We start from the raw sequence: 21,282 nt of genomic DNA on the forward strand, positions 1-21,282 counted from the left end.
TATAACGGGAATGTCTTCGTAATTTTCAGGCCATAAATGCGATCGCGAAGTTTAAAAGATATGAATCTTTATCACGGTTTATTGGGGGAGGTTAAGCCGATCGCTGGGATCGGTATCGCAAAAAATTCGCTGAACTATGCTGTAATTTTCTTACAGAATTGTAGCGCAATACCATTTCAGTTGAAATTTCTTACCCAAAATACAATTTACGTTGGCGTTAGACGCGATGTCTTTTTTTACTATGCGTGTACGGCTTCAGTGAAATATTGGTGATCATCGCAACCTTCTCATATACAACCTTGGTCTAACTATCACAGCGTGTTCATATTATAGGTTTGTTCCATCGTACGGTAAAAACGATTTTTGACAAGCCAAAAACGAACGAGAGCATCCACAGTGACATAATATTAACGCCTTTACGAACAATTTGTCTACAATAAATTTTTTGTCTTTACTCTTTGGATGATGTTTTGACAGCTCAAATAACCTTGGGTTGGAACGGGCCTATAAGAAAGCGTTGAAATTTATTTTTCATACCTAGGACCCGAAAAATGCGACTTCGTCGAACTTTTTCTCCGTCCAATATGAAAAATACTATTCGTACCACGGACTGAAAGTCTTTTTTAGCTTCCAGACAGAGCCGAAGGCGTCAGTCCTAGGTACGAAATGTACTATTTCATTTAAAAGTCATATTCTGAAGCGAACCTACGGCGTTATTACTTCGAAACGTCATTTTAGGTTAAGAAATCTCAGTTTGAGAATTTTCTTATTTTCGAATCCGTTCACCATTTATGAAAATAATGAAAATCGTTCGTTAGCGATGAGCTGAACAGTTTTTCGTCAGAACAGTTTCTGATTACAATTCGGTGCCTGTCAGTGTGTCTTTCCCAAATCGCTATAGTAACGCCTAGTTTTAATTTTAATTTTAACTATGCCAAGTATCGTGTTTTTTTGCTAATTATCTTCCTGTGTTGTCACCCATACCAAATGTAAATATTGTTATCTTAAGCATAATCGTAAGGACATTTGTATAAGGATTCATTTCCTTCTTGTTCCTTGATTAATAAAAATGAATTAAATTGAATTGAATTGAACCCGAACATTTATTATAAATAATACCCTCACTCACTTCATCGGAGCATTTTTATTCCCCTTGGCTAAAAATTTGCAAAGCAAAATTATTGTGGATTATCATGAACGGCATGTAATGCGCAGATGTGACGCGACTTTATTCGTATACACAACGCTGATTTTAATCAGTTAAAACTGTAAATAACATTAAACTATGAAAAGTTAATTTCTCATGCATTATACTGTGAAAATTCGCAATATTTAAATGCTGTCATCACTGTTTCGGCTGTCATCGGTGAGTGGTATTACAACATTGAAAAAATATTGTTTTTCAACTGCAGATTAGAGAGGATTCATTGTTCAACGGGTGATTTTCTTCTACGAAAGTAGTGTTGGATTTTCAAATTTTTGTCGAACATAATTGTGTCTTAATTTGTGATAAAACGTTAAAACGAATATTTGTTGTATGTTTAATTATCATCATTGGCGATCGAGTGTTACTTTCTGTTTTTTATTTATCTAAAAACCCAATAAAACGTACCCAGATCATCTAGATTTAGAAGAAAGTAAATCAACGATAACTAAGCAAAGTTTCGTGTTTGTTCACGCAAAACGATAAGAAAAGGTCAGTTTAAATTTGATTTCATTTCTTGGTGTAGTTAAAGAGACTTTCGCCTATTTTACTGTGTTCTGTTCAGCTGGCCTGAAGTAGTAGTAAAATCTAGTGATCAAACTTGGTATTCGGTGACGAATCATTTTCCTTTTACCTGTACATTGGTCTCAATTGGCGATTTTCGCAATCAACAGATGTCATTGCTGCCTATGTGCAATTTGTAGTACTTCTCACGATATTTTTTCCCGCATCGCATTCATTGTCGCAAATCGACAATACGAACTAGACGAACTATGAATTACTGCAATGGGATGGTTACGCAATTCCACGCAGAATTTTTCTAGCGATTACATGGCATTGGTAATGTACAAAAGTTCACTCAGGCTTGGGTAGTAGCAAGACAGATATAGTTGGGAAACGTCATAGATAATGCCATTCAGACCCGCGGGCTAGCACATTAGTTCGATGCTAATGACACCGTTTTTTTTAATGGTTGACTATGAATATTGCTTGTCCTTCATAAAATATTTTCGCTATCTCAAAACAGATGGCCCGAGTTTCTATTCCAATTTACATGCTAGCGGGCGGTAAATTGCACTTTACGTCTGTGACTGTGAAAATTCACTAGCATGTAAAAAGTGTTACGTCAGTGTGTGTAAATGCTTGTTTTGGCTCTTTTCATTTTTTCACTCGCCTGCGGCTGCCAAAACAAATATTTACACACAGTGACGTAAAACACTATTTTGTTTTAACGAAGGAAGGAAATGGCGTGTTAAAAGAGCGCAAAAACTAGGGAAAAAAGCCAGTTAATTTAACTGAGCTTGATGTGTCAAAATTTCTTCTCTCTTTTAACACCTTGGCTGCCCTAAAATTCGCTGAAAATCAGTGCAAAGGGGATTGAAGACTTTGAGAGAGTAAAAGTTTGACATTCTCTCACAAAATCGTACATCTCTTTTGCACTAAGTTTCTATGCGTTGGGTAGTTGCAGTGTGTGTTTAATGGCTAAAATGACGTATCGTACTGAATGACTCGGCTGACGTAATCCATATGTCGAGTCTACATTAAGGCGAGTTGAACATAGATATAATTGATCTAATCCATTGAGGCTATTCAGGGCTGTCGAGTTATTTTTCAGCCGACTGATCACAGTCAAGTTGACTTGACCTGAACTGATGGATGGAAGCTATGAATTTTTTGTGTAAAGTTGCTAGCAAAAAATTAGATGTCAACGGTAATGAGATGAAAGAATCGTTCTACTAGGTAGACTTGAATGACTTTTCGCTAATTTTACCTTACTACCTGCGCTATGCGAAAGTTGACTATTACATGTCAGTTTGGCCCCTGCGAAAACGATCCACGGCATTAAGTATTTTTTCGGTTCATTTTACGTGAATTCCTTTGTGATGATCAACTTTCGCATGGGGTAGAACCAGAATTCATTGGATGCTGGGAAAGTGATTCATTAATTTGCAATCAATTTTGTGATACTCACAAACTCATTCGAGTGTTTTTTGAGCAACTTGTTACGATAACTGTTTTTCAACAAGCCTTCGGCTCGAATATACAAACTCCACACAAATAAGACAGATAAGGACGCTTGTTGCTGACTTGGGACTTTACTTTTATCCCAAAATTGTCGCCTCACGTAATGAGTACTTTCGCAGCAGGGGCCATGGAACCTACTATTCCAAAGGGTAAATTGGTAATTGGTTGCCAGTTTTATGGTGTTCGCATTATCGGCTCTTACTCTTTCGATTGACATAGCGAATTTCGTTTACGATGATCAGTCGTGCACATCATTTCCTTGATGTTGTATTGCTTGTGTGGACAACCAATGAAACGATTTGTTTACGAAATTTTGTAAACAAATCGTTTCATTGGTTGTCCACACAAGCAATACAACATCAAGGAATTGATTGCTTCGAACCAGCTGAACAAACATCCAGCAAATGCACATCATGTGATAGCTTGCATAGATAGCGACTTCTTCCTTACACATTAAAAGAGACCTATCTCGAGTAGTATATTGAATTAAGACGAGAGCGACGGTGGGAGCAGTCTTCTCCAAGCAGAGCTGTGGCTTTGACCCACAGTATCGAACGAAGGACTGTTGCAGTGAAAAAACTTTTCTTCCAAAATTGCCATTGAATTTTATGATAAATTTGGCGACAACCGTGGTGGGCACATCATCCACCTCAATATGTCTGCAACTGAAGCCGAAAACTCGTATTGAAACCAATAATTTTCCTTGCAGCACCATGAAGAGAACATCTCAACATTGCTGGCGAAAAGACGCATGCCAAAAGGTCAACTGCAAGTTCATTCATCCGAGAGGTACACCTCAGTACTGCTGGCAAAAAGATGCGTGCGTAAAGGACAACTGCAAATTTATTCATCCCAGGGACAGTAACAGTCAATGCAGTTCGCTAGACAACAATCCGAAGCCTGAAGGAGCTGAATGTTTGCAGTCAAACGACGGTAACGTCCATAGCAGTCCTGTTGAATGTGGTACAACTTCTAGCACTCGAAGCAAAGAGACCCCTTCTCGAGCGAACGTCGAAATGGTCATCGGCATTGGCAAAGAGAATGAATCATCGACTGATTTTGAGCAGCGTCGTCAAACCGTTTACAAGGTTCGTTCCGTGCCGACAATGGTATTTTACGGTACAAAATCGCAGGTCGACTCTGCTTCGTGTAACAGTGTTCCCACTCCGCCAATGCAATCCGAATTAAAGAGCACGGATGTGGATATAGTCCGACATTCTCTGACTAATAGCTCGGATACTCACGTCTCAGCTACCGGAACGGGCAAGCAATCAGTACGAGTTTGGAAGAAAAGCGAACCAAAAGAGACTGGGTCAGTCGTGGAGCCACTTCATAACAGTAACCTTTCCAAAGCTGGCAAACGTGGCAACAGGAAGAAATCGGCCAAGGTGCCTGAGATCCAGCTGAAATCGATAGGCGGGAATTCCGATCCCATTCAGTCTATTGATGTGAGCAATTCAGGTCTCCAACTGCCCGACGTTGTGGACATTTCGAAAGTAAAGCGTGCACCAAAGACGAATTCTTACCGGGACGGTTCATCTCGTTCACATTCTCACCGAGAGAGTTCGCAACAGAGAGGCTTAAACATGAACGGTTGCGCTTCCGCTCAGTCGATTACGCCGATTCAACCGGAATGGAATAGCGATGAGGCTATGGCAATCGTTCAGCATCGCCACATTATCGATGGCATCAACGACCGAATATCGCAAATCATTTTGTCGGAAGACTACAGCACCAACTACGAGAAACACGAAGCCAGCATCCGAATACTGCGCGACAATTTGGTGGAAATGGAATCGCATGTGTCCATTTACGATTCGGTGAAGTCGAGAGCATGTCGTGAATTGTCGTACCGTCCCACCGAACTGCGGAACCAGATCTATCGCGAAATTTATCGCCTGAAATGTCGGCTTGGCGCTTTCTCTAAGCGATTGGACATGGAGAAATACTTCGGCAGTGGCGACCGGTTTTTGATCGTTCAGGGTGAGACGGGCAGTGGTAAGAGTACGCAAATTCCGCAGTACGTTGCCGATCATCCCAGATTTTACGGGAAAAAGATCATTTGTACGCAGCCTCGCAAATTGGCGGCCATATCGTTGGCACGTCGTGTAGCGTTCGAGTATTCGGGTGGAATCGTACGGAATAGTTTGTCGTCGTACATTGGTTATCAGGTTGGCGGTGATAAGCGTCCGAACCGAGGATGTCGCATCGAGTTCGTAACGGAAGGAATTATGTTGGAGCGAATAATGGACGGCAGTATGGAGTCGTTTAAAGATGTCGGCTGCATAATTGTTGACGAGGCGCACCTGAGAAGCATCACATGTGACCTACTGCTCGGCTCGTTCAGGTGAGAGTATGATAATGACATGGGTGTGACTGTTCTGATTGTTGATTACATTTAGGAAGCCCGATCCGCGTTGGAAAGACACCCTTGTGATCATAACATCAGCTACCATTGACTTGACGCTGTTCGCGCAATTTTTCTACAACGCACCAACCGTTCAAATCGAGGGACGAACGTTTCCGGTTGACATTATCTATCAGCCAGCAGCCGACGAATCGAATATTCAAAGGGCCGTGTCCGAATGTGCACTTCAAATCCATTTGAATTGTAGATCAGCGCCCGGCGACATACTCTGTTTTCTGCCAGGCCTCGAAGACATAACGAATGCCAAGGCGATCTTCGAGAAGGAGTTGAAAAAAGTCTCCGCAAGGAAGTCGGATCGGCTGGATGCTGTAGTGTTCATGCTGTACGGAAAACAGGATCCCGACAAACAGGCCGAAGTGTTCGAGAAACTGGATGTGGCCAAGGAGCGGAAAATTATCTTTGCCACCGACATTGCCGAAACGTCCATCACGATCGATGGCGTTGTGTATGTGGTGGACTCGGGCATCAGAAAGGAAATTGTTTTCGATTCCGAGCGCAACATCTCGTCGCTCAAGATAAATGCAATTTCGAAATCGTCGGCAATTCAACGATCTGGACGATGTGGTCGTACCCAACCGGGTGTGTGTTATAGGCTTTACAGTCAGGATGAATTCGAAAGTATGAACATCAATGCAGCACCGGAAGTGCTCTGTCGGCCGATATCATTGGCAGTGCTCACTCTACTGGAATTGTCGCTGGATCCTCAGAAGTTCGATTGGATCAGTCCGCCGTCAACGGAAGCAATTGTGAATGCCGAAAAAGAGCTGATCATTCTCGGAGCCGTCGACCTGCAACGTAAGCCGACGGAATTGGGAAATTTGATCGCAAAGTGCCAACAGGATCCGAAAATAATGAAAATTGTGTACGATGGCTGCGTGAGGGGACTGGGTGAGGCGGCGTGCAATGTTGCGGCAATTTTGAGTGTTTCGAGCATGTTCTTCTGGAACGGAAACGATGCCGAAACCAAGGCCAAAGCCCTTCAGATGAGGAAGAAATTCGCAATGCCTGAAGGTGACATTGTCACGATGTACCGGATATTCGAGGAATTCAACAGCATATACAACGGACGACCGATGAAAAAGTCAAACGACAGCGAAGGTACAGCCGTCAGAAAACCGGCGTCTGTATGGTGTAACGACAATTCGTTGAATGCTAAATCAATGTTCATGGCAGTGGACACGAAAGTTGAACTGATGAACCGACTGAAGCGGACGAAAATTTGGTCGAAATCGAGTAACCAAAACCAGTTGGCCAGCAATTCGGACGTTCAGGAGTTAATGTGTTCCGGATTCTTCATCCAATGTGCGCGGGTCTTTTACTCCAAAAACCACCGGGCTCCGGTCGAATACTTTTCGGCTGAGTCGGGAGTGACTGGCCGTCTGGATTTCCGTTCATCGTTAAATCTTCTCGACATCGAAGCACCACCGCCCAAATGGATCGTTTACGACAAAATCGTTCGTCTGCCGAGCACAATTTTCCCGGTGGCCAGCGTTATGGATGAGAACTGGCTTAAAGACACGCATAACGGCTTCTACATGACGTGCCTGAAGAAAACCGAAGATCTGCCGACGCACTTAATCGAAATGTCGATATCGCAAGTGTCGTTCCGGATGATTGTCGGGCGAAATTTTTGCAATGTCGATGCATTGGAGAAGGAACTGGGCTGTCTAGTAACGGGCGATGCCGATACGGGCGTAATGCATTTGTACTGTGCACCAGTCAGATCTTTGATGGTCGAGCGACAGATTCGATCGAAAATCGACGATGCTCTCATGGAGATCAGGAATCAGGTCACGGACGACAGTTACATCGGTGAAACGCGAGTTGTGATTGGCGAGGGATACGAAGTGCACGAAATTCTATTCGAAAAGGAATTTTCCACTTTCTACGTCAAAGATGTGAACGCGGAGCAGTTCGACAAAGCGACACTGAAATACTTCCTTACCATCAACGGCGAACGGCTCGCCTCGCTGGATTACACCGATTATGGCAAAACGTACACCGCCGTTGCCAAATTCAAATCGAAGAAAGACGCCCAAGCGTCCTACGATCGCTTTTGTAAGGCTGGTGAATTTTCGGTGTCTCCCAGTTTCGGCAGCACTAATGGCATTCGGCATGGACTGAACTGTCGATTGAAATTGACTTGGCCAACTGCTCGCTCGAAGGGTGTCGCGCACATTTTCTTCAATGAAGCAGACGACGCTAATCGATTCCTGGACAATGTCCAGCACATCTATCCGAACACTGTCGTTCACGTGGCCGGAGAAACGCAACGGAGCAAGCAACGAAATTCCCAATTGAAGTCACAGGGACCACGACCGCCACTGACCTACGTGAAGCGACAAGGATGTGCGTTCCGGTTTGATCTAGCTGCGATTGCTGGTATGCCGGACAGACGGAAGCTTAATTACAAAGTGACACTCGTCGGTTTACAGCTGCGCGTCGACAAAGCAGAACTAACCAGCACTTTGGCTGCATATGATCTGAAAGACGTCATTGTCGAGTACGAGAACTTCACTGCGCCAGATAGTGGAAACGGTTTAACACCCGACGAAAAGTCAATCAAACTGAAACACCTCAACCGTTTCATGGACACAGCCACCAAGACCAGTGACTTCTTTAAGCGAAATACTGGCGTTGCCGGAATTTGTGTGTTTTTCACTAGCAATTCCACTGCGAAACAGGCGTACAATTATGCAAAGGCTAAATACGACTCGATGATAACGGATCCATCGCTCGGGCCACATCGTTTGGACATCGAATATACTCACACGATGTCCATTCAGATCGGACTGTACACCTTTTTGCAACCCCAAATCGAAGCATTGCAGAAGGAAGCACGCACGAAACGCTTCACTTGCAGCACGACGCCCGTTCAGGACAATACCAAAACGGTCATCCTGAAATTCAACACCAGCAAGCACTCGTTGTTGGGCTGGATTGAAGCTCAATTCGACGAACTGGTACGACCGACGAAATTCGATTGCCCGCATTCGGATGTGCTGTTTACGGGGACGGGACGCTTGGAAATGATGAAACTTGCGAAGAATACTTATGTCAACGTCAGCGACGACACTCAAATCATATGGGTGTACGGCGATGCGGAGGTGAAAGATAAAAGTTGCAAGGAAATCGAGAGGTTGGCTAACCGTCTCCATGCGCTGGATGTGTTGGATAAGGAAGTTTGGCTGAAACGAACGGTTCGGATAAACGACAAAGAGGGCCGAATCATTACCAACAAATGCAGAGAGGAGAAGATTGACTTTCACCGCTTCCACGGCAATCGAATCTACATTTCCGGATCACAACGGTCCGTCGACGCAATGTGCACATTTTTCGCTCAGCGGAAATACAGTTGGGATCGCACGAAAGCGAACCGGTTTAAGTTGGACAAAAGCCGAGAGTGTGGTCTGTGCTTCGAAGCACCGGAAAGTGCGTTCATTATGCTGAGCGTTTGCAGCCACATATTCTGCAGCGATTGTATCGAACCAATGGTGAATATGCAACCGCCACCGTTCCCCGTCAAGTGTCCGGTATGTGATCAGTTCGTTGCCCTGCATGATATCAAGAAATTGGCGCCGACAAAGTCATTGGAGAAAGTGTTGGAATTGGCCGTGAAGTCGTTTCAACAGAGTCACAGCCATGATATTCGCCAATGTCCGCAGCCGGGATGCCATCAACTTTTGAACTATGAATCGAGAACTGCGGGTGAGTCAAATTTTGAATTAAAAAAAAACTTTTGTCGCAGTGACCGACATTGGTTCTCGACATTCTTGTGTTGACGTTAAGTCCTGAATCTCAAGCGAAAATTTCTCTATTTTGTTGCCCAGGCACCCACGGTGGCGACTTTCTATTTTGCGACAACTGCATAAACACCTACTGCATAGCCTGTTCGGAGAAGATGGAAAAACCGGTCCGAAGTCACGACGACGATTCATGCGAAAACATCCAGAACGGAGTGTCCAATTTGGTTCACAAGCACGTTCGCGCTATACAGGAAACTGTGCTCAATCTCAGCTGTCCGAAATGCAATACGGCGTTCTACGAGTTTGATGGATGTGTTGCAGTTACATGCAGCACTTGCAAGGCAGGATTTTGTGGCTTATGTTTGGCCAATTGTGGAAGCGACGCACACAGTCATGTTCGATCTTGCCCGAAAAATCCCGGCACAGATTATTACGTCTCGCAACGGGACCTCCAAGCAGTTCATTTGGATATGAGGAACCGAAAGCTGCGCGACTATTTGTCGCAACACCGACTCAACTCCACTGTTCACAGACAAATTATCGAAAAGATCCGACCAGATCTTATCGACCTGAAGATGACCGTGCCGGAGGCTACTGCCGATGCACACGATGGACCTGTCGCTGAAACATCGGATGCTGTCATGCGACATGTACGGAAAATCCAAGAAGAAATCTTGACGCTCAGTTGTCCCCACTGCAAGGTGGCATTTTTCGACTTCGACGGTTGTGCCGCTGTGTCGTGTTACTCGTGTCGACGGGAATTTTGCGGCCTATGTCTTGAACACACCGACGGCATAATCTTAGAGCATGTTGTGCGATGCCAACGGAATCCTGCGACAGGAAACTATTTTCTTCGTTCCGCAGAACTAAGTAGAATCCATGCGGCTGTCAGAACGGATAGAATTCAGTCGTACTTCAATGATAAACTGGGTGATACTGCGACCAAAGAACAAGTTCTGGCGCTCATTCGTGTCGACTTGGTGGATCTTCAAGTTAAATTACCCGAAATAAACGTTCGCCAGCAGCGAGTACGTCCTGCTGTACCATTCCACATTCAACAGCTAATGGAAGAGAGACGATTAGAGCGCTTAATGCAAGATGAGCCGGTTAGACGGGCGGTACCATTAAGGCAACCAGTTCCGCCAGCTCAGCCCAACAGGAGACCAGCTCCTCAGCCACCGAGACGCGATTGTTGTATACTTTAACGAGACCACTGTGCCATAGAAAATATAAAAAAAGTTTTTTTTGTTTCTCCTCTGAGTGTCGGGGTCTTTAATTTCGATTCCTGTTTCTGGTTGATTCGAAGGGGCTGGAATCAACAGCTAATGAGCAGACGCACTACAATGACGGAAACTTTCGTATTCGATCCTTTTAGTGAATTCTCCTTGGCCTAATCGATGATGTCAATTCTCAGTTTATTTCACATGCTTCGCTACATTGTCTGGCAGTCTTACATGGCATCACCATGTTCATAAATTAAGCGCATGGTAAGTCTCTACCTCCGTTTCTCAACTAAAGCGTTTTATCGTGACTGATTGGCAGTCACTAATCCAATAGAAATCTGTTGAGATATCTGAACAGAACCAGCGCACTTCAAGCATGAGTGGTACTATAAATAGGATGCTGCAACTAGACGGTGTGTCTGTAAAAACCATACAAAATAGTACTTGACAGCTGTCGACTATGATCACTTTTGCTTGAAGTGCGTTGATAGAACTTGTGACAAGTCGGACATGAAGGTAAGACGGAAATTTCAGAATCATTTTTGCAACCTCCATGATACATCTGCAGTGAGCCACTTATTTGTCGAAATTATGTTCTCATCTCTCGTGTCCTTCAACTAGTTGCTTTCGTGAGTTTCGTGACGCTTGCGCTTGTATGATCGAAAACCGAGAACTTGCACTTTTCTTATGGAAATTTCTCCAACTACATGGCCGTGTCGGTTGTCGATAGAAAGGTAATAGCATTGATAGGCTGAAGTAGTCATTTTTCTCCATCAAAGGTTAGAAAAGTAATTGTATGTTCCTTCGGGGCAATTAGGGCCTTATTGGGTTTAAAGCTCACACTGAGATTTGACCAGTCGAAACAATTGGTAAAAATTTGACTATTTCGGTGAACCTCTAGCGCCTCCTCTGCATCCGAAGCGTAACGACAATAGCGTCACGTCGAATGTACCTTTGAGGTGTAAATTTGGGACTCAAATAATATTTTACTTTACTAGGAAGGCAATGTGCCTCACTAGGAAAAAGTATTCGCCTCGCTCGTAAAGCAAACCGCCGCACTATACCAGTGAAGCAATTTGATATCACGATGAGTAAATGTACTTCGGGCTAAAGGGCTCGGATTCTTTTACTCATTTGGATACGAAATATCAAATTCCTTCACTGGCATAGTAACTGTACTATTACATGACTAGTCGCGATTTCGTGTGTTTATTGACTACGACTCGGCTCAACAATAGTTATTTACGTATCGATTGAGGAGGCCAAAAGAGTTACGTATTAAGTTTTATATGCTGCGTACTGGTGACGAAGGTTGAAAAATGTAAGCTAAGGGGCGAAAAAACTCAAAAACTCTACTTTTCATTTTTCTGTCCCTAGTCTACATGACTAGATAGGTGCAAATAGTCATTTCGTTCAAAAACAAGAGTTGAGAAAATAAAAAATTTCTTACCTGAACTGTCAACAAAACGTCATCTTCTCATCGGAGTGGAGAAAGTAAGGTTATTCACGCCGAACGGATGAAAACATATTCTCGCTCATCCGGAAAAGAGTAATTGCCCGGCCGACATTCTTTTAAAAAAATACTCCGCTCAGTGTCCACGACATTTTAAATTAGAAAAGAACAATGGCAACTCGGTTTGTCTTCAATTTAAGCATTTTATTTTCAATTTTTATTTAGGATTATAATTTTCAAATACATTTAGTCAATTACAATTTGTTTCTGAATTAGTCATTCAATGCAATTCTCATCTCTATGATTTCAAGAGTTTTTTTGCTCCTTTTTCTTTCGTTCTTTTGTAAAAATTTTACCGGACAAAAATGCGACACAAAATGAAGAAAATAGAAAAAAGATTTCCGTCAAATTCAATTGAAAAATAAATCTCTGTCTCTGTGTGTCCCTCCAACGTCATTCAAAATGTACAATAAGTTATAAATGTAACGTTAAAAAAAGGGATGTGTCAGTGGCGAAAATTGTACTTTTTTTTCGTAAATTGTATGCTTAAATTCTACGGCTAGCTAAATTTTTCATTTGAAAATTTTTATTTTTCCATTTTCCTCTCTTAATTTCTCTCGTTTAATGTTCTAAACAAAAAAATTGTTCTTTGTTTTTAATCGTGTAAACGAACTTTGAACTTAAGTTACATTGTGTCTTGCTTGGTTTTGAGTGTTTTCTTCTTCTTCTTCTCTTTTCCATAATTTTCGTCCTTTTTGTGACATTTCAAAATTGGTAAAATTGGTTAGCTGTTTTCTATAAACTTTTTTGTTTCTATTATAGCAGAAAAAATGGCGTTTTAGAGTTTATCCTCTTCTTTTGTTTTTTGTATTTGAATATAAGATCTATGCGCGCTTCATAAGTATATTGTTGCAATCATAAAGAAAAATCAAAAAAATCGTTCTCGCGCGGCAGAGGTAAAGTAAGCCAGGCAGAGGAGTGCTTGATTTGACTAGGGACCTGAATTATCTATATGTCCTATATTTTGCGAATTGAATGAATTCAATTTATGTCATTTTGTTCATTTGAGTTCATTTTCATACAGTACAGTAGGTCCATTATTTGACGTTTCAAAAACGAACCGATCATGCCTGGTTTATTTAAGTCTGTCGTGTTTCTCGTAATACGTTGAATTTAATAAGCCCAAATCAAACTATCAAAATTACGGACCGGACGTGCAAGTCAGTTGAACATTCTTCTTCTACTTGTGAACTGGACAGATTCGAACCTATTCATCGGTAGACTTGCCGAGATTGTTTGGATGATTAGCGGAAAAAAGAGGTAAACCCACTTTAAATGGCCAAATACGAGTAAAAGACCTTCACTGAAGTGATTGGTCCAAAGAGTGGCAAACACAACTTTGAGTTGAATTTCGGAAGTGAATTTCTGTGCAAACTCACCTCAAACGTTCTTTCGCTCAATTTATTTGAGTTGAATTATATTCAATGGGCTAGTAGTAATTTCGCGCCGTATGGGCGCGAAATTACACTATTAAAGTAAGAATCTCGCGCCACGCGAAATTCCTACTTTATTAGTGTAATTTCGCGCCCATAAGGAATTTCTTGCTGGTAGGAATCTCGCAACGTCTCAGTTGCGATGCAGGCATCCTAACATTTTGTAAAAGGAAAATCCACTTTTTCTGAGTAAGGATACCGGTATCCTTGATGCAAAATATGTGTATCTCAGTTGGGATACCGGTATCCTAACGTTTTGTAAAAGGAAAATCCACACGTTCTATGTCGGGATACCGGGATCCTTGATACAAAATACGTGTATCTCAGTTGGTATACCGGTATCCTAACGTTTTGTAAAAGGAAAATCTACACTTTCAAAGGATACCGGTATCCCTGATACAAAGCTCTAGGGTGTTAGAATAAAATTCGCATCTCCAAAATTTATGTGCCTGATACTCAACTGAATCTACTGCCAATTTATCGCCAGGTACTCGTAAAAATTCTCTAAATCAAGTTAGCCATTGAAAAATGTATGGGCGCGAAATTCCACTATAATACAGCAATAATTTCTCTTCCAAACGAAACTTTCTGCAAAGTCAAATAACAAATTTTTGACAGCTACCCCTGCAAGAGAGAAAATTTTATCTCTGATTTCCTCTCATTGTCAGCGTTATCCTCGCAAAGCAAATTTTGATGTCTACCAACCGTTGAGGTTATAGATTATCGGTTTCGTAAGTTTGGATCAAGTTGATGATAGACTGATAGACATGAACATTATCGAGTGCAACGACCTAATTCCTGTTCTAGGTTTGAGTCTTTTATAAATTTGAATTGATGCAAAAATTGGAGTAAAAAATCAGGATTGATGTAAATACTTCGACAGCATTATAATATCACTAGCAGTTCGATTAAATTGTCGCGTCAAATGTTTTCTATTTTATTTTAAACTTTTTTCTTTAGATCCATCCATAAAATGTACTTTTAATCATGTTGGTCCGGTGTTAAGGAATCTCGCGCCGCGTCATTCACAATAATTCACAAAGTGACATCTTCCTTATACAAAATGGGTCAAAATATGAATCATTGTGAATGCCCCGGCGCGAGATTCCTAGCAACCGTTGGTCCTATGCTTCCCTCTTAGACAAGGGGCGTTTGGTAAAAAAAAGCCTTTTATGTGCACGGTAATATTTCGGCCAAAGTGTTGAATGGGTGTTTATAGTAATGGAATAAGGTGAAAAAACACTAATTGGATACTGGTCAACCCCAGGAAATTGGTCAAAATTTACTTTGAAAATTTCAAACATCGATATAAAATCGATATAAAGACGATTCGGAAGCAATAGATCATTGTCAATGTCGTTTGAGATGTCAAATGAGCTGTCATTTTCACAAAGCTAACCAAAATGTTACAAAAATTTATATGGAGCTGTCATTGTTTGAGGTTAGCTTTGTGAAATTGACAACTCATTTGACACTATTTTGAGAGAAGAACAGTTATTTGACACTGATCTATTACTTCCTTCGTAACCAGTATCCACCCCTCCCACTTTCCATTGTTCTAATTGCTTGGTCACTCATTCTTCACTGGTTGGAACATCAAAGCGATAAATTGAGAACTGGATGAATTCTGACTATCTCCCGAACAATTACACAATTTACAATGAAACAACAGAGTGACACTTACATTCCACATAAGGACAACCGTATCCTCAACGGTGGCACTCTCTTCCAGTGACAGATAGTCGACCACATCATCAAAGTAATAAATGAAGCAATAGTGGAAGAAAATGCAGTATTTCAGTCGGGATTTGTTGATGGCACCGTAAGGGGAAATTTAGGGGAAATTAAATTAAAAAATTAAATCGACCGTTAAAATTATAGGACGAGAACGTATCTGTAGATCGTCGAACCCGTCCCCGCTACTTAAGCCGAAAATAACAGAGACTGGAAGACCATTGAAATGATAAAGGGTGACAGCAATTGTTCCCATGATTTCGGTAATAGTTTTTTGAAAGTCGTGAACTGAGCAATTGAAAAAAAAATCACTTTTCGCAGCGTTGATGCAAAATATTAATTTATGTAACCCAGCGATGAATGCTTTTTGTCACACGATTTGATTGTTAATGTCGCTTGTAGCGTTAGCTATATTGTTGGGCATTTAAGGCCAAAACATCTGTTCTCAAATCTTATCAACTATGATAAGCTCACAGCCGAAACGCAGTGATCGGCTTAATTAAGCCCACAAATTTCATTGACAATCGGATATACACCGTTTATCAGTAAGATTACAACGGTGTCGTAGATACGGTGCTGTGTGTGACTTACTCAATCGCATAGCTTTCAGTCAAGTTATTTAGCCACAAAGTGACCATTCGCTGCTGGTCAAAGTTTATTCATTAAGCCGAAAGTAAAGAAAAGTCAAATTCAGAGAGAGAGAGAGAAATATCCAGATGTCCAACAATCCAGTAGCTGGTCCCAGTCGCAAAAGGGACTCACAGCCGAAAAACGACAATCCAATCCCCGATAAGCGCAACAAATTCCACTTGACATCTCCAGATGCCGATACGTACTCCGCTTCCGGTTTGAAATTAACACTTCACGGAGTGACGTTTCAACTGAAATTGTTGCTGCTATTCATGAAACGAGCATTGCTAACGGGCGCCAAATTTCGACTGGCCACCGAAATGGACGCAGCCGAAAAATTCGATGACGTAGTGTTGCAGCAATTCGATCCGGCACTTCAGAAATATGTTTGTCGCTTCGTGCAGGCTAAACACAAGCACGAAGATGCCAAGCAAATCCACTACACGGATCTCAAGTCTCAAACGGATGGTGAGTTCGGTTTGTTGAAGTATTTCTACTCATTCTGTAAAATTAAAGAGAATCAGCTCTTCGCAGACGATGTGATCAAAGATTTCACACTTTGTACGAACATCGGTTTGGATATCGATGATTTGAAACGGAATGGTCTAACTGCCCAGCCGGTCGACTTGAACGACGACAAAGTTTTTTTCATTGAAAATTCGGAAACATTGAAATATCAGCTCAATTTAGATCCGTCATGCACAATGTACACGGAACTCTTAGAAACGTCCGACCTTCATAAAATAGCGAAAATGTTTGCGGAGACATTTTGTAACAAGGAAAAGTTGAACGTGAAAAACGATTTGATGAAAATGTACAGCGGTGTCTTCTTCGCCGAGAAGATAATCGACAGATCCAGTCAAACGCTAACGGACGACTTCTGTAACGACAAGTTGCCAGATGTTAGGGAGTTTCGGCAAATTTTTGAACGAAAAGCAATGCAAATTCTAACGAAAGATAAGTCTAATTTTTGGTCAATTGTACGGCAACAGAAATTGTCGTGGACGGGTGGATTTGATTCCAACACGATTCACAAGAAATTCCCACTCAACAATGTCACTGCCAGTTTAGTGGCGGAATTTTTCGACCGATTCTTCATTATTACCAATCTGCCCAATGAACAAGATTTAGATATTGTGATTAGGAAGGAGTTAGGCGAGAATACAGAATATCAGTCTCTTAGACCCTAGCCTCATTTATTCCGGCCTACTAACGGAATTGCTCAACTGGCTCAAACATACCAATAAAATCAAGCACAGTGAGGGTACATTCATATCAGAAAGTGAGGCGAACAATCTCATGGAAAGCATAGAGACAAAACTATCCGAACTAGTCGTCTCGGGTATAACGAGGGACATTGTAGCCGATGTGTCTGAAATACAATTCAAATTCGATGACATCAATCAGTCTCTGAAAGACTTCGCCAGGACTGGCTCCACAGTAAAAGTTTTGTTTCTAGAGTCTAGTCCCAATGCGAGATTTGGAACAGCGAAAGTTGTTCAAGTTCTGCAACACAATGGCATTAGAAATTACATTGTAGTCACGTTAGACACGCTGCTCAAACTGGAAACTTTATTTGCGTCAGCAGTTTTGAATGGCAACAGTGAAAATTTCCTAATTCTTGAGTGCGATTCCGACAACCAAAAGTATTCTCCTGCTCAGCACGAGCAAGCTTTTCAGATGCTAAATCGTATCGCCAGCAAACTAATTTTAGTCGCCCAAGAGGATAATTCATTTACGCAATTGTTTATCAAATTAACCGTACCGGATGCAACAAAATTTCAACAATTGTGCGACAAGTCCCAGGACTCCTTTCTGAATAGAGAACTATCGTTCCAAGGTGTGCGCACAAATATTCGCAGTGTCGTTAAAGAAGACGTGCACCTCGTAACGGACAGTCTGTTCACGCAACTATTTGAAAATGAGGAAATCTCCATCGACTGCAATAATGAATGGATGGTTCGAATGCCGGATTTCATTCCGAGAACATTGTATAGGTCCGTAGCCTTTACGGAATCGGAACTCATTGACCGTGTGGCTAAGGTACCAGAAATTCTTGTTGCTGTGCATGGCCGGGTCATGAGTGAATTGGTGGTGAGAGTATTGAACCAGAAATTGAAGCAACGACTGAATGACGACTCGTTCATGGACAGATTTTTCTTCATCAAATCAGATGGCATGGACGACTTTCGCGAACGTAACAACGGGCTGGCGATGGTGCGTGTTAAACAATTGAGTCACGATGCAAAGTTTTTAGTTGAAGAAATGATTTCGAAGGGACTGGATGATCACGAGAAATATGAAATGTTCACAACGCAGGAGTTTTTTCCTCGGACCATTGCCGATTTTTCGAAATTCAAGAATGAAAATATTTTGTTAGTGGGAGAGGCGGGCATGGGAAAGTCAACATATCTGAATGAACTGGCATATCGGACAAAGGCCGACGAACCTCATCTGTGGATAACGAAAATCAATTTGAACGATTACACGGACATTTTAAAGGAAGCATCCGATGGGGACACTGTTGACTATGAGACCCTTCTGATAGAATTAGCCACGGATCACCTAACGGAAGATTATGAACGAATTGTGTTTTGCAAGAAGTACAACGATGATGAAGTTGTGCTGATTCTGGATGGACTGGACGAGATCAGTCCTACATTCAGTGATATGTCGATTGGATTGTTGAACTTTGCTTTAGAGCAGCCGTCTAAGAAGCTAATCCTTGCGACAAGACTGCATCTGTGCGACTCGTTGCGAAGCCATCTCCAAGAGGACGCTTTCTATTTTCAACCGTTGACCGTTGCAGAGCAAAAAATTTATTTGAAGATGAAGTGGCTGGATGGTCTCGCCACCAATTCATCTTTCACCGAACATTCATTCGATCTATTCATTAACACTCTGTTCACGAATATTTTTAGTCAGAAGCAGAATACGAAAATTTTTAGCGTTCCGCTGCTGCTATCATTCATTGCAGAAATTTTCAAAACTGACTTCCGATTGTTCCACGACACATTGGACATGGGTAGTGTGCGGTTGTGCAGCGGTCACTACAATATTGTCAATCTCTACGACGATTTTATAGACTTAAAAGTTCGGCGTTACAAGGAAGACAAGAATAGGGCATCCACGAGCAATGTGGGAACAGCCAAACTATACGAAATAGTCTGTCCGCTGTTAAGGGACGCGCTTCGCAATGTGGCATTGCGGCAATTTCCTCAATTTTATTCCGTCGACCATTTGGGAATACTGGACGAGAAAGTGAAAAATCTCTTTCCCCACGAAGAACTTATCAGGGTCGGCCTATTGCAGTCGGTCCGAGCCAATTTTGAAGGACTGCATTTTGTTCATTTTAGTTTCACGGAATATTTCATAGCCGAAGTGTTGGCCGAACGGTGCGAAAAATTTCCGAAGCCCGGCATTTTCCAGACCTTGCTCGATATTTCGCCGAACGTTTCGATGTTCTTCGATCTGATGTTAAGTCGTGGACTGCCCTTGCATCTGGCAATATTACTGGATGACAGAACTCAATTCGAGCCTGAGAAATTCGATAAGAGGCAAAATATTTCTGAACTCAACGGATCGGTTCGGAAGGTCTCCGTTACATTTAGCGATCGATCAAGGCTTGGTAGACGTTGCATCCGAGCTGGTAGCCTATGGGGCCAATATCAACGTTGTTACAACCATGCCTTTCGGGCACGATCGAACGCCACTAATTGGAGCTATGTTTCTGAAAGACTCATTTCAATTCGTCAAATTTCTGGTTGAGAATAAGGCGGACGTTAACCAATCGGATCGGAAACTAAAGACACCGTTACACTTCGCAGCCGAATTGGGACAGTACATGTCTGCCGAGCTGTTATTACAACGTGATGCGAAGGTTAATGCACAAGATAGTAGTGGCAAAACACCGCTACACGTTGTTTTCGCCCGACGGCAGATTATGCCATTAATGCCGTTCATATCGTTGTTCCAAGAATATGGAGCCGATTTCAATATGTTGGACAATCGTGGAAGGTCCGTAATGTTTCACGCGTGTCGAGAAAATTTGAATTTTGAATACACAGAAGATGACTACGATTACGACGAGACAAAGCCTGAAACGGTCTATCGAAAAGGGGGAAACCCCGGACTATTTCGAGGCGATCCAGTTTTTAGTTGGGCTAAACGTTCCAACGGTGTCAGTGGACAGCAAACATGGGAATTCCTGCATATTGGAATTGGTCGGCCATGCAAACTACGACATCATTAGATATTTCATATTTGAATTAAAAACTGACATTTGCTATGTTAACGGAAAGACAAATGAAAATATTGTCCATTCGGCCGTGGGCAACAGTAATGCGGAAGTGATGAAATTGTGTATTGAAGCGTTACGAGAACAGCATCCAGCAACGTGGAATGATTTCCTAAATGCCCAAGAACGATTCGGTCAATCACCGCTGATGTTAGCCACCAGGGGTTTGGCCAACGATTGTGCTAAATTGTTGATAAACGACTACGGCGTTGACTTGAATTTGGGGAACATTTCCGGCGAAACGGCTCTGCACATTGCTGTGCAATTCGAAAATGTTGAGATTTTGAAATTGTTGCTAACGAAAAACGCTTCGACTGATATCCGAAACTATCGTAACGAGACTGCGGCCGATCAGGCTGAGCACAGTTTGAATGATACGATAAAAGGCATCTTTCCAAATAGAGCGAAACATCGTCGCGACATCTCTAATGCCAATGTTGACCTATCGTTGACCAAAAATTAGACGAATCATTTTCAAATACTGAGTGTACTGTACATATGACCTAAGACTGAGTATACCATGAAGACTGAATGTTGTTTCAAAAGTCATAACGAAAGGCAATTGGCAAAAACACCGCTTGATACATTTTAGAAACTTTACAAAATTTGGCGAATTATAAGATAAATGAAATTAGAATCAACGAGTTTTGATAAAGATAAATGATAGGCGCCTCACAACTCGCTAGAATGAAATGCGCATGACGAATGACATTTTCGTTTTCATCATTGAATGAATACGTCAAAATTGTAAAACCAAAAGGTCGACAAGCGCATTCTATAGTCATGAGACGCCGTATCACTTCTCTGGGTTGCTACGGAAACAACTGAATTGAGCTGAGGCACTCAACCTGAGGAGCGAAATTGCTCCATGCTGTGACATTTTTGTATGCTATAAATTTAGTCAACTCAGTTTAAGGCGATGAGGCGACACAGTCAGACCATAAGTTCACCGGTCCGTAAGTTTTAACTTAAAATTCTGTTTCATGATCTGATTGTCATTCAATTGTATGAAATGTATCAATAAAATGTAAAACTGTGATGAGAATTTA

The 21,282-nt window shown here is 41.9% G+C and overlaps 4 protein-coding genes across 5 annotated transcripts; all 4 read left to right on the forward strand.

Annotated features, from left to right (window-relative positions):
• The first annotated feature begins 1,393 nt into the window (after window positions 1-1,393).
• On the forward strand, window positions 1,394-10,649 carry LOC119082138. Of its 2 annotated transcripts, none has more exons than XM_037191516.1 (4): window positions 1,394-1,696; window positions 3,939-5,576; window positions 5,632-9,365; window positions 9,488-10,649. In XM_037191516.1, the coding sequence occupies exons 2-4, from the start codon at window positions 3,943-3,945 to the stop codon at window positions 10,606-10,608; spliced, it is 6,489 nt and encodes a 2,162-aa protein (XP_037047411.1). In that variant the 5' UTR covers window positions 1,394-1,696; window positions 3,939-3,942; the 3' UTR covers window positions 10,609-10,649. The 2 variants fall into 2 exon arrangements, with proteins under 2 accessions (XP_037047411.1, XP_037047410.1); XM_037191515.1 differs by having other exon boundaries at window positions 1,394-1,570; window positions 3,937-5,576.
• Window positions 10,650-15,921: 5,272 nt separating this feature from the next.
• LOC119082148 lies at window positions 15,922-19,058 on the forward strand. The gene is made up of 4 exons (XM_037191549.1): window positions 15,922-15,959; window positions 16,023-16,404; window positions 17,777-18,971; window positions 19,022-19,058. The coding sequence occupies exons 2-4, from the start codon at window positions 16,023-16,025 to the stop codon at window positions 19,056-19,058; spliced, it is 1,614 nt and encodes a 537-aa protein (XP_037047444.1). The 5' UTR covers window positions 15,922-15,959.
• On the forward strand, window positions 18,871-20,220 carry LOC119082143 (serine/threonine-protein phosphatase 6 regulatory ankyrin repeat subunit C-like). Its single transcript, XM_037191543.1, has one exon. The coding sequence runs from the start codon at window positions 19,454-19,456 to the stop codon at window positions 20,186-20,188; it is 735 nt and encodes a 244-aa protein (XP_037047438.1). The 5' UTR covers window positions 18,871-19,453; the 3' UTR covers window positions 20,189-20,220.
• Window positions 20,221-20,288: 68 nt separating this feature from the next.
• On the forward strand, window positions 20,289-20,696 carry LOC119082149 (osteoclast-stimulating factor 1-like). The gene has a single exon (XM_037191550.1). It carries the CDS (start codon window positions 20,289-20,291, stop codon window positions 20,694-20,696), a length of 408 nt encoding a protein of 135 aa, XP_037047445.1.
• The last annotated feature ends 586 nt before the right edge of the window (window positions 20,697-21,282 follow it).

The sequence above is a fragment of the Bradysia coprophila genome, unplaced genomic scaffold (genome assembly GCF_014529535.1).
Source record: "Bradysia coprophila strain Holo2 unplaced genomic scaffold, BU_Bcop_v1 contig_390, whole genome shotgun sequence".
NCBI lineage: Eukaryota > Metazoa > Arthropoda > Insecta > Diptera > Sciaridae > Bradysia > Bradysia coprophila.

What these genes read in the sequence shown, in the direction of transcription:
- LOC119082138 (XM_037191515.1), top strand. Translation starts at nt 1,538, where the DNA reads ATGTTTAATTATCATCATTGGCGATCGAGTGTT. An exon ending in ATCATTGGCGATCGAGTGTT is followed by an intron (nt 1,571 to 3,936) that starts ACTTTCTGTTTT and finishes AATTTTCCTTGC; the next exon opens with AGCACCATGAAGAGAACATC. An exon ending in CTACTGCTCGGCTCGTTCAG is followed by an intron (nt 5,577 to 5,631) that starts GTGAGAGTATGA and finishes GATTACATTTAG; the next exon opens with GAAGCCCGATCCGCGTTGGA.
- LOC119082148 (XM_037191549.1), top strand. Translation starts at nt 16,023, where the DNA reads ATGTCCAACAATCCAGTAGCTGGTCCCAGTCGCAAAAGGGACTCACAG. An exon ending in TCTCAAGTCTCAAACGGATG is followed by an intron (nt 16,405 to 17,776) that starts GTGAGTTCGGTT and finishes TATCGTTCCAAG; the next exon opens with GTGTGCGCACAAATATTCGC. An exon ending in TTGGACATGGGTAGTGTGCG is followed by an intron (nt 18,972 to 19,021) that starts GTTGTGCAGCGG and finishes ACGATTTTATAG; the next exon opens with ACTTAAAAGTTCGGCGTTAC.
- LOC119082143 (XM_037191543.1), top strand. Translation starts at nt 19,454, where the DNA reads ATGACAGAACTCAATTCGAGCCTGAGAAATTCGATAAGAGGCAAAATA.
- LOC119082149 (XM_037191550.1), top strand. Translation starts at nt 20,289, where the DNA reads ATGAAATTGTGTATTGAAGCGTTACGAGAACAGCATCCAGCAACGTGG.